Here is a 12436-nt window from a genome sequence, read left to right on the forward strand (position 1 = left end):
CGTCTTTGCATCACACTTGGATGTGTATGCAGTAACTCACGAGGCATTTCACTTCGATAATACTCTGTCTGCTGTGTCTGTCTCGTCTCAGTACTACGATAAACTCAGCTGTTGAAGTAATGAGAAACAGCCGCCTCACACTCACCGTTTGGCTGCTTGTCGCCACTCACACTCCAAAACTGATGACATCATCCTGTGTAATGACTTTTAAGATTGTTAACAGTCGATGAGGAGTGTGTGTGTGTGTGTGTGTGTGTGTGTGTGTGTGTGTGTGTGTGTGTGTGTGTGTGTGTGTGTGTGTGTGTGTGTAAATAATGATGTCAGGCTGAAGTTAAGAGTTTGGAGCTGTTCCTGCGTTCTGTACCAGGTTCGGTTATTTACGGTGTGTAAACTGACATCTGAGGAACACTGGTGCGTCTCGGTCTCCACATGTCTGGTGTGTGCTGTGAGCGTCTGCTCCAGAATTATAGGTCTGCTAAGATACAGAAAAATATGTCTCCAGATCTGCAGAGGAAAGTGTAACTGTGAGTTTCAGCATCTACATGAACGCTCCTGTGCCAGTTTGACTCTTGCAACACTGACATCCGGTCCATCACTCTCAGAGGAGACCAGCTCAGAAACACAGAATCCTGTTCCTGATCAGAAAAAAAACACAAACCAGAAAAATACCATGGAGACAAAAAGATGAAACGTTTTCATTCACCTTTGTGGGATGTTGTGCTGTGCTGTCCTCTCAGAGCCACTATGTACATTATATTTTAAGGATTACCTCGGCCTACATAGTACAGAAGGTGTCATTGGAGTACTACTGCATGTCTGCAACCTCCTCATCCACAGACCGAGTTAAAGTTGCCAGTGCATTTACAGAAAATACAGAAAAACTGGCGGGATTTGTCCAGCAAGCAGTGATGGTGGCTGACAATGCTGGTGAAGAATGAAGAGCCCAACAAACAGTAAAGCTTCAGACCAACGCAGTCTGAGCCAGAATAACGAGGGCTCCGCGTTACCGGCACCACAGAGCCTCTGTGGTTTGGCTGCTCTGCTGTAAACATCAGTGTGGGGAAATTAAATCCTGAAGAATACAAACCTGCTGCGTATGTCAGAGAACTAAAAGGAAGTAATGACGGTTTTATCTGAGGGAAACAACAAACACGCTTCTATGACTGTGGATTAAAATGATTTTTATTCATGAAATGTGTTTTTATTAAATGCATTTTGTCAGACAAGATCAGGTTAGAGTCATCAAATAATAATTTAGACACAGAAACAAACAGCTGCAGGAGTTACATTCATCACACACAGACAACGGCCTCATGATTCACTGACATGATGCCAGAAGCTTTCTGAGCCTGAACACGGAACCTTCTGCTCTGCAGCAACACGGCAGGTCAGGAAGAGGAACGGCGCATCTGAACAAAGTGCAGATGAACACATGAATGTCCCTCATGTCCTATAAGCTGTCCCTCTTTCTGACAAACACTCATGTGTCTGATCCTTCTGGCTGCATGTGTGTCTGCATCTGTGGAGTTTGGCTCGATTTTCCATGTCTGTGTTCAGTTGTCAGCTGTGGGAGCTGCCGCCTGCTAGCTGGCTGCTGTGCAGCTCAATCCAAGTGACTGATTCTGCAGTTTGGGAACTTAGCAAAGCAGTTTAAAAGGGAAGTGAGAATATGACGTGTTTAAAAGAGTTTTCAGTAACATGAGGGTCATGTGATCCTTTCATCATTCCTGCTGTGTGGTGCATTTGAGTTCTACCAGAGCAGTAACAGGAATAACTACTTTAAAGCAAACAAGCCATGTATATTTAGCTTGGCGCTGATGGAGACTGACAGCTAGCAACTGCTTAACTGTCCAGAAACATCCATTTACAAAGCCCATCGTCTGGTAAAATCCTGGTCTTTGCCATCAGTACTCAGTATTCAGTTATCAGAAATCAGTAATCAGTATTCAGTTATCAGTATTCAGTTATCAGAAATCAGTAATCAGTACTCAGTGTTCAGGAATCAGTACTCAGTAATCAGTACTAAGTATTCAGTAATCAGTTATCAGTAATCAGTACTCAGTAATCAGTACTCAGTGTTCAGGAATCAGTAATCAGTACTCAGTATCAGTAATCAGTATTCAGGAATCAGTAATCAGTACTCAGGAATCAGTAATCAGTTATCAGAAATCAGTATTCAGTTATCAGAAATCAGTAATCAGTATTCAGAAATCAGTAATCAGTATTCAGTAAACAGTAATCAGTACTCAGTATTCAGTTATCAGAAATCAGTACTCAGTTATCAGAAATCAGTAATCAGTATTCAGTAAACAGGAATCAGTACTCAGTAATCAGTACTCAGTATTCAGTTATCAGAAATCAGTATTCAGTTATCAGAAATCAGAAATCAGTATTCAGTTATCAGAAATCAGTATTCAGTAAACAGGAATCAGTAATCAGTACTCAGTAATCAGTACTCAAAATTCAGTAATCAGTTGTCAGTATTCAGTAATCAGTACTCAGTAATCAGTATTCAGGAATCAGTACTCAGTGTTCAGGAATCTGTATTCAGGAATCAGTACTCAGTGTTCAGAAATCAGTACTCAGTATTCAGGAATCAGTACTCAGTAATCAGTACTCAGTATTCAGGAATCAGTGATCAGCACTCATTAATCAGTACTCAGTGTTCAGGAATCAGTACTCAGTAATCAGTACTAAGTATTCAGTAATCAGTTATCAGTAATCAGTACTCAGTGTTCAGGAATCAGTAATCAGTACTCAGGAATCAGTAATAAGTACTCAGTATCAGTAATCAGTATTCAGTATTCAGGAATCAGTAATAAGTACTCAGGAATCAGTAATCAGTACTCAGTAATCAGTACTCAATATTCACGAATCAGTAATCAGTAGAGTTACTCTAAAGCTGGTCAAGAGTTAGTCTAGAATTGGTCTCGGGTTAGTCTAAAGCTGGTCTAGAGTTGGTCTAGAGTTTGTCTATAGCTGGTCAAGTTAGTCTAGAGTTGGTCTAGTGTTAATCCAGAGTTAGTCTATAGCTGGTCCAGCTATAATCTAGAGGTGGTGTAGACTTAGTCTAGAGTTGGTGTAGAGTTAGTCTCTTGCTGATGTAGAGTTTATCTATAGCTGGTGTAGAGTTAGTCTATAGCTGGTTAGAGTTTGTCTTGAGTTGGTGTAGTTAGTCTATAGTCAGTCTAGTGTTGATCTAGAGTTGGTGTAGAGTTTTACTATAGCTGGTGTAGAGTTAGTCTATAGCTGGTTAGAGTTGATCTAGATTTGATCTAGAGTTAGTCTATAGCTGGTCTAGTCTTAGTCTAGAGTTGATCTAGAGTCAGTTTATAGCTGGTCTAGAGTCCACCCAGACTGTTCCTGGTGGGTGCTCAGGGTCGTATCTGAATGTGGTCCAGTAGAACATGTGAGATGGCAAAAACACAGTGAAGAAGTGCTGCTGCTGCAGTAGCAGGAGATGACAGCCACATCCAAACATGACAGCAACGCGTCTGCTGACAGAGGACGAGCAGTCCGACCGATTCAGGGCCTGAGCCACGGATTTAATGTGGCACCAGAAGTGCTGATTATCATCATCAAAGAGTTCCCTCAACTCATATGATCTTGGGAGGTTGTCAGGAAATCCAAACTCACTGGAAGCTGAAATTTCAAACTGTAGCACTGGAACCTTCTAGAATGTGCTGCAGCTAAAATGGCCAAGGCTCAGGGTGCAGGACGACTGGGACCAGGATGACTGGGACCAGGATGACTGGGTCCAGGATGGCAGTAAGGAGTGTTATCACACCACGCGGAGTAGCAAGCTGTGTCCTACATCTCTTAAACCCAACTCTACTCTACTCTACTCTGCTCTACTTTCTCGTATGCCCAAGGGAAAGAAAAAGGGGAAGAAAACAAAGGAAATGGGCTTGAAAGAGGCCCGGACGTATCTGACGATGGTGGACATGGCGCAGCAGCTGGATCTTAGTCTAAAGAAGCTCACGACTGTTCCAAAGTGCCTCCAGAAGCTTGGGGCTCTGGATCAAGTGAACCTAGGCAGGAACCTGATCCAAAAAATCCCTGATTTTATATTTGATGACAATTTCATTAGCATGCGTGTTTTGGATCTGCACAGCAACTATGTGAGTATGATGGCAGGTTCAAGCATCAAAACTGATGATTTATAACAGAGTCATGTCTGTTGTTCGAGGGCGGGGCCACAGGTTGTGTTACATCCCAAAATTTCTCTGGCTAACCTCTGACTTTGATGTTGAGGTTTGTCGTACAGAGCTGACAGTCAGGATTCTTGAAGGTTCTGTCCGTCTGACTTTGGAATGTTGTAATAATCTATGAGAGAAATAACGCCACCACCAAACCAACTGTAACAAATCATTAAATCCAAAAGAAGGGCCGGCGTGGCTCAGAGGTAGAGTGGCCATTTATCAACCAAAGGGTTGTTGGTTCAGTCCCCACTTCCTCAGTTACCATGTCCTTGAGCAAGATACTGAACCCGTAATTGCTCCTGATGGCCCTGTGAGGGACTGGTGACCTGTCCAGGGTGAACCTGCCTCTCACCCAATGTCAGCTGGGATAGGCTCCACCCCCCTGCACCCCTTAAAGGATAAGCGGTATAATGAATGGATGGATGGATGGATGGATGGAAATCCAGAAAGAAGTACTTGCTGCTGAAGCTTTCTTTTTAGCTCCCTCAATGCTATCAGCCTTGTTTCAGCTAAATACAGCCTTCAGGTGTGCGCCGCTGATCTATGATGTCGTCCAATCCTGTAGAACAGAACTGGATCGGCCAGATCGCCACTGATATCTGATCCAGCAGGCTGAGACAGTATCGTCAATCATCAATGCATTCCAAGTGGAAAGCACCAGGTTACAGTAAGAGCTCAAAGGTGGAGCTCTGAGATCAGTGTGAGAACCTGGAACCTGGCCCCCGCCCTCAAACTCCAGGCACTTCATTAGCATCATCGATGTTCTGTCCTCTGGGGACCTTTGTCAGCAACCACCTTAGATTCATAGATGTAGAGTTTGGTGTACTAATCTTTAATGTAATGGAGTTCAGTTGTTTCAACTGTGCTACTGTTCTGTCTGCAGCTGGAAGAGGTCCCAGGGAGCATTGGCAACCTTGAGAACCTGCAGGTTCTGAATTTGTGTAACAACCGTCTGGCGAGACTCCCCGACGAGATCGGCGAGCTGAAGAAACTCCAGACCCTCTACTTGGGTCTCAACAGGCTCACATTCCTTCCTGCCTCCATCCACAATTTGAAGGAGCTCCGCTACATCGGCCTTTCTGACAATCAGTTCACCTCTGACCCACTGTGCCTCACAAATCTTCATCAAGTGGAGGTCAACCTGAAGAGGAACCCCATCCTGGATGAGGAGCCCCCCCAGCAGGAGTCAGTCAATGACAAACACGTTTTCTACCTGCTAATGGAAGGCGAGCTCTGTGAACAGTGCCTGAAAAAGTACGTCAATAGCAGAAGGAATGTATAAAGATGACACAAAGCAAACACACAGACCCAACTACAACTGAGCTGGCCGGCAGTGGTTCTGAGCTCCAGTACCTCAGTCAGCTGGGTGTTCTCCCTGTGTCTGAGAGGTTCTCCAGGTGACCCCAGGTGTGAATGTGTTTAAGTGTGTATGGATGGATTTTCCATCCCTCCCTTCCTCCCCCTGTCTGTCCATCCCTTCCCACCCTTAATGCTAAACCGTCCAAATGGGTATAACAGGCTGTGTAGAGGGGCACCGGAGCCCCCTGCTCTCTGATCGCAGGTCATCTGAAGACTTGAGATCAAGATGGGCACTGAAGTGCCCAGAGTACGGAAACGGACCAATCAGGAGCAGGGAGGCCCAGGTGGTTAGCATGTGCTAGCTGGCAGTTAGCATGTGCTATCTGGCAGTTAGCGTGTGCTAGCTGGCAGTTAACGTGTGGTAGCTGGCAGTTAGCGTGTGATAGCCGGCGGTTAGCGTGTGCTAGTCGATTGGTTATTGCAGGGCTGGCTGGGGGGGGGGGGGGGGTCATGCTGTCAGGGGCAGGGGGTGCATTCTTGGTGTTGCCAGCCACAGCAAACCAGGCTGCTGACACCACCTTTAAAAAAGTAATTTAAATTTTATGTTAAATATATACATTAATATATGCATTAATAATTAATTTTAAGCAACAGTGCTCACATACAATGTAAAGTGCTTCAAAATGTGGTAAAAAGAAGTGTGTCATATACTTCCAGTCTATTCTATTCTACTGCACTAAACTCTATCAATACACCAAATGTGATTTTATATACATATATATATATATATATATATATATATATATATACAGTGTACATATATATATACACTGTGTATATATATATATACAGTGTATATATATTGTCACATCCCCATGGTCATGGGCATGGGGGCGTGGCATCATTTGTGACTTCCTTCCCTTCCCAGGTTGGAGCTTTATGGGGCGGAGCTGCTGACTAATTGGGAGCACCTGGGCCCGGGCGTCTCCCAGCTATAAAGCAGGCGGCCAACCTGGCCGACGGGCTCTCGCTCACTCCTCCTGGCCCACGTCGGAGCGATGGTTGTGTTTCTTGAGTTATGTCTTGTTTAGTTCTCTGCATCCATCACACCGCGCACATACACCCCCTGTACACTCATGCACACACTCGCACTCACCACTGACACTACTGATAACCACACTCCATTGCATGTTATGGTTTGCCTTGTTTTGATTTTGCATTGTTAATAATAAATTCTTAGTTGTGTGTGACGTTGACTCCGCGTTTCCCTCCTTCGATGTCACGATCTGTGAGCCGGGTCGTGACAATATATACAGTGTGTATATATATATACAGTGTGTATATATATACAGTGTGTATATATATATACAGTGTGTATATATATATATATACAGTGTGTATACATATATATACAGTGTGTATATATATATATACTGTGTGTATATATATATATACTGTGTGTGTATATATATATATACTGTGTGTATATATATACTGTGTATACAGTGTGTGTATATATATAGATACACACACATACTGTATGTGTGTGTATGTATGTATATATATATATATATGTGTGTGTGTGTGTGTACACAGCTGCTATCTCATTTCTGTCTTTCTTGTCAGAGTTGTATGTTGTTCTAATGAGTAAAGAACTACAGTAAACAGACTGGATGGTCACAGTCACTCACACAGCAGTTGCTTGGATACAAAAGACAACAAATCTCACGTCCTGCCTGTGAGTCCAGACCAGAGCAGCAGCCGCCTCACTCACAGCACACACCAGCTACACGGCAGCAACCTACTTTACATGCGTGTGGCATCTTGATATGTGAGCTGATGGCGTGAGTCCCCGTCAGTCTCGGTGTTGCTGGATCTGGAGAGGCCTTCCCTCATCCCTCGCGCTGGTAAGACTCCTGATTCTTGATATTCTGACCAACCTACTCAGAGCCGTGAGCTGACTTCTGGTGACTCACTACACCTGAGTGGAACACTGGGTTTTCATGTTCATGATTCAGGGTTTAAGTACACATGGAAATACAAAAGAGCCAAGTGTGTGGAAGTCAGTGATTCTGCTTTGTCATGGAACAATCGGTGATAACGTTACACCTCCAAACTGGAGCCTGGTGTAACTTGATTCTGCTCCGCTGAATACTGTTAACTAGCAGCGTCCTGGTGCCTGTCCTGGTCTCTCTATCCTGGTCTCTATCCTGGTCTCTATCCTGATCTCTACCCTGGTCGCTACCCTGGTCTCTACCCTGGTCTCTACACTGGTCCCTATCCTGGTATCTTCCCTGGTCTCTACCCTGGTCTCTACCCTGGTCCCTATCCTGGTCTCTACCCTGGCCCCTATCCTGGTATCTTCCCTGGTCTCTACCCTGATCTCTATCCTGGTCTCTTCCTGCAGCATCATGGCCAAAGGAAAGAAAATCAAGGCAAAGGCGAAGACAATCACCTTGAAAACTGCTCAGAACTGCGTGGATCTGACCCTGGACGGCAGGCGGCGCCTGGATCTCAGCTTCAAGGAGCTCACGTCTGTTCCAAAGTGCCTCCAGAAACTGTGTGACATGGATGAAGTGGACCTGAGCAGGAACCTGATCCGGCAAATCCCAGATTTTATTGACAATTTCATCAAAATTTGCGTTTTGGATCTGCACAGCAACTACGTGAGTTTCTAGATACTTCTACTAATAACAGGTGTATTTGAGCTGGAAGACTTCAGCTTGACACCAAACTGCCGAGGTTGTGAGTTTGTGTCTCAGGAATGTTGGACTGAAAGGTTGAACTTCGCTAACCTGTTTACTACACACCGCCACGAGGCGTCCTGGGGTAGATGTAGGTCTCACGTGTTCGGTTGTGATGTCAACATGTGTGCGATGTCATCATGAGCCACTCTGACTTTTGTGATGTAACTTGTCTGCAGCTGAACCAGATCCCAGTCACCATCGGCCGCCTTCAGAACCTGCTGGTTCTGAATTTGTGTAACAACCGTCTGACGAGCCTGCCGGAGGAGCTGGGCCTGCTGAGGAAGCTCCATACCCTCCACCTGGGCCTCAACCTGCTGGAAGCTCTCCCTGCCTCCATCGGCACCCTGAAGGAGCTCCGCCACATCGGCCTCTCTGACAACTTGTTCACGCGCGTCCCCAGATGTCTGTCCAAGCTGGATCAGTTGGAGAGGGTCAACCTGGACAGGAACCCCCTCCTGACTCAGCTACCCCCCCTACAGGAGTCAGTGGTGGTGACAGAGAAGCTGTTCCTCGTCCGGAAGAGTCACCTGTGTGAGGAGTGTCTGAATAAAACGGAGAGGAAGACGCTGAACCAAGAGGTGAAGACCAGGCCGCCCACCCAGGCGCACGGAGGCGAGGAGATTCTTACTGTCAAAAGCATGTTCAAAGACTCTGACTTGTAAAATCAGAACGACTTCCTGCTTCACTGCACCTCACAGGAAACTGCAGGATAAAAGGATCTACAGGTAGAACTCCCCAGGAACAAGTACTCAGGTGAAGTACTTTAATATGAAGCCTCCTCAGGTTACAGGAGTACTCAGAAGTGTGATAATTACACCCCTCCATCCATCCATCATCCATTCATCATCCATCATCCATTCATCATCCATCATCCATTCATCATCCATTCATCATTCATCATCCATCATCCATTCATCATCCATCATCCATTCATCATCCATTCATCATTCATCCATTCATCATCCATCATCCATTCATCATCCATCATCCATTCATCATCCATCCATCATCCATTCATCATCCATCATCCATTCATCATCCATCCATCATCCATTCATCATCCATCCATCATCATTCATCATCCATCCATCATCCATTCATCATCCATTCATCAATCATCCATTCATCATCCACCATCCATCCATCCATCATCCATTCATCATCATCCATCCATCATCCATCCATCCATCCATCATCCATGCATCATCCATCCATCCATCATCCATTCATCATCATCCATCCATCCATCATCCATCCATCCATCATCCATGCATCATCCATCCATCCATCATCCATTCATCATCCACCATCCATCCATCCATCATCCATTCATCATCATCCATCCATCATCCATCCATCCATCCATCATCCATGCATCATCCATCCATCCATCATCCATTCATCATCCACCATCCATCCATCCATCATCCATTCATCATCCATCCATCCATGCATTCATTTTCTATGCTGCTTATCCATCAAAGGTCACGGGGGTGGAGCCTATCCCAGCTGACATTGGTTGAGAGGCGGGGTTCACCCTGGACGGGTCACCTGTCCGTCACTGTGACAAAGACACATGTGACTAATTAGCAGTGTCTTTTTCAAGAGTGAACATTCGCTGATGATGTCAGCTAAAGTCATAGTTCCCAGAACTACAGCTGTGACTCCAGATCCAGAGGACTACCAGCTGAGGTGCAGACAGCGCACTGTCCCCATGCTGCCCGGTTGGGTTCAATGGCACTACAGCACCATCTACTGCTGCTACAGCAGCGGTGCAGCAGGAGCGTCTCCCTCCACACCTCAACCTTATAGAACACGGTTCCATGACAGTGAATACACAGCTTATGAGGCCCTCAGGCAGCTTCATATGAAGAGCGCCACTGTGACTCACACGCATGGTCTCCACTAGAGGGCAGCAGAGGACCCCCCGGGACCCCCAGCACACTTTTCCTGGTCCCCGAACATTTTAACAAACCAAAAACCAGTTGACATGATTCCAGTTTAGCAGAACTTTACTGCAGAAGCTGTAAGATAACTTCAATGAAAGAGCACCGATAATTCATTATCGCCCAAAACAAGAGCTTTTAATAGCATGTGACTGCAAACCATGAATACGGCTGAAATATGAATCTATGTTGGATTTAATGTGAGATCAGTTGTATGAGTATTGAATAATAAAGCTAAATTATCAAGTCTGCAAAGGTTTCACGAGTGATCAGACTGAGAATCTCTCGACTGGAAAGGAAACTGGGAACAAGGAGCAGCTCTCGACAGCCATGATATGAATCACTTTAAGAACTGACTTGTATAAATGCAAGAGTAAAGGTTCCCCAGGTTCTCCCAGCTGGTCGACGCATCGCTGCTACTAACTCGTCCTGTCAGGCACCACACGGCCGGAGAGCAAACAGAGCCACACTTTTACAACACCCTTCATTACACGGATAATACTACTACTACTACTACTACTACTATAATAATAATAATAATAATAATCACGATGATGATGACCTTTGTAGCACTTTTTAAAACGTGCTATAAAGTGCTCCCATGAAGCAGCAACAAATGGATCACAACCATGATGTGAGTCAAGATTTGACTGGCATAAACACAGATTAATGATAATGATCATAAAAACACCATTGAAAACAGAAGTTCTTTAACAGACAAAATAAAACCAGTAACAGGAAGTTAGTCACACCAAGTAAAACCAGTTAGAGGTGCTCTGATGGAAGGAGAGATGAGCAGGAGAAGGAGTCCCACCGTGAGGAGAGGAGGCCTCGGCTGTTGTTGTTGTCCTCCTCTTATCCGGTTGGTCCGGGTCGCGGGGGCAGCAGCCTCAGCAAGGAAGCCCAGTCTGTCCTCTCCCCAGCCACTTCCACCAGCTCTTCCGGGGGAATCCTGAGGCGTTCCCAGGCCAGCCCAGAGATATAATCCCCCCAGGGTGTCCTGGGTCGGCCTCGAGGCCTCCTTCCGGTCCAACATGCCTGGTACACCTCCTGAGGGAGGCGTCCTCACCAGATGCCTGAACCACCTCCACTGACTCCTCTACATGGAGGAGCAGCAGCTCTACTCTGAGTCCCTCCTGAAGGACTGAGCTTCTCACCCTGTCTCTAAGGGAGAGCCCAGCCTCCCTGAGGAGGAAACTCATTTCAGCCGCTTTATTCAGGATCTTTTTCTTTCAGTCATTACCCAGAGCTCATGACCACAGGTGAGGGTTGGAACGTAGATTGACAGGTAAACTGAGAGCCTCTCCTTTTGGCTAAGCTCCCTCTTCACCACAACGGACTGGTTTAGCACCATCACTGAGGGCACCGCCTCTCATCCCAGCCACTTCACATTCGGCTGTGAAGTGTCCCAGCAAGAGCTGGAGGTCGTGGCCTGATGGAGCTAAGATGGAGCTAAGAGGACCACATCATGGAGGGCCACCACCTGGCTGAACCTAGAAATTCTGTCCATAAAGGTTATGAACAGAACCGGTGACAAAGGGCAGCCTTGGTGGAATCCAACCCTCACCAAGAACAAGTCAGAATTACTGCCGGCAGCGCGAACCAGACTCTCACTCCTCTGGTAGAAAGACTGAACGGCCCTTTGTAAGGGGCCATCCACCCCATACTCCTGGAGTACCCCCCACAGGGTGCTCCTGGGAACACAGACATAAGTCTTCTCCAGATCCACAAAACACATGTGGACTGGTTGGGCAAACTCCCATTCCCCTCCAGCACCTGAGCGAGGGTGAAGAGCTGATCCATGGTTCCATGGCCGGGACGAAAACCACACTGCTCCTCCTTGATCCGAGGTTCGACTATCGCCCTGACCCTCCTCTCCAGTACTCTCTGAGTCATGGACTCAGTCGATAGGTGGAAGCAGAAAGATGAAGATCTGGATGAATGGTGTGTTAGCACGTGGCTAAGCTAGCAAGCTAATATTACAAAAACGGAATAAGCTTAACTCTATGTTTAGTGAATCAAATATAGACAATGTCTATATCTGTAGTTCTCAACTGGTGGGTTGTGACCCTAGAGTGGGGCATGGAGGCAACCACATGCGAGGCAGTCAGAATTCTCACTAATGGCCTACGTTCCTGCTGGTAAAGGAAGGTTCTGGTGGCTGCTGTTGCAGGATGTGCTTGCTGATGGAGAATTGTTGGGTGGAGGTTCATTGAAGGAGGGAGGTGCTGGACCTGCTCTA

At 46.0% G+C, this 12436-nt stretch overlaps 2 protein-coding genes and 1 long non-coding RNA gene across 4 annotated transcripts in view; 2 read left to right on the forward strand and 1 right to left on the reverse strand.

Annotated features, from left to right (window-relative positions):
• The window catches only part of LOC147239283 (uncharacterized), a 13962-nt gene extending 2701 nt beyond the window's left edge, over positions 1-11261 (reverse strand). Inside the window, exon 1 of one of the 2 annotated variants that reach the window (XR_015111544.1) lies at positions 11009-11261. This is a non-coding gene — a long non-coding RNA (uncharacterized LOC147239283). Of the gene's footprint in view, positions 1-7956; positions 8038-11008 lie in introns of those variants that run through there. The other variant, XR_015111545.1, reaches the window with a different exon arrangement.
• On the forward strand, positions 3622-5867 carry LOC147239284 (uncharacterized). Its single transcript, XM_086195472.1, has 2 exons — positions 3622-4121; positions 5086-5867. Exons 1-2 carry the CDS (start codon positions 3864-3866, stop codon positions 5482-5484), a joined length of 657 nt encoding a protein of 218 aa, XP_086051598.1. The 5' UTR covers positions 3622-3863; the 3' UTR covers positions 5485-5867.
• Positions 7286-10396, forward strand: LOC147239285 (uncharacterized). Its single transcript, XM_086195608.1, has 3 exons — positions 7286-7408; positions 7909-8167; positions 8425-10396. Exons 2-3 carry the CDS (start codon positions 7913-7915, stop codon positions 8908-8910), a joined length of 741 nt encoding a protein of 246 aa, XP_086051734.1. The 5' UTR covers positions 7286-7408; positions 7909-7912; the 3' UTR covers positions 8911-10396.
• Positions 11262-12436: the final 1175 nt, after the last annotated feature.

The sequence above is a fragment of the Aulostomus chinensis genome, chromosome 23, assembly GCF_037954235.1.
Source record: "Aulostomus chinensis isolate RoL2024-O1b breed Wild chromosome 23, RoL_Achi_v1.0, whole genome shotgun sequence".
Classification (NCBI taxonomy): Eukaryota; Metazoa; Chordata; class Actinopteri; order Syngnathiformes; family Aulostomidae; genus Aulostomus; species Aulostomus chinensis.

Coding starts and splice junctions, on each gene's coding strand:
- LOC147239285 (XM_086195608.1), top strand. CDS start 7,913: ATGGCCAAAGGAAAGAAAATCAAGGCAAAGGCGAAGACAATCACCTTG. Junction 8,168..8,424: donor TGGATCTGCACAGCAACTAC/GTGAGTTTCTAG, acceptor ACTTGTCTGCAG/CTGAACCAGATCCCAGTCAC.
- LOC147239284 (XM_086195472.1), top strand. CDS start 3,864: ATGCCCAAGGGAAAGAAAAAGGGGAAGAAAACAAAGGAAATGGGCTTG. Junction 4,122..5,085: donor TGGATCTGCACAGCAACTAT/GTGAGTATGATG, acceptor TTCTGTCTGCAG/CTGGAAGAGGTCCCAGGGAG.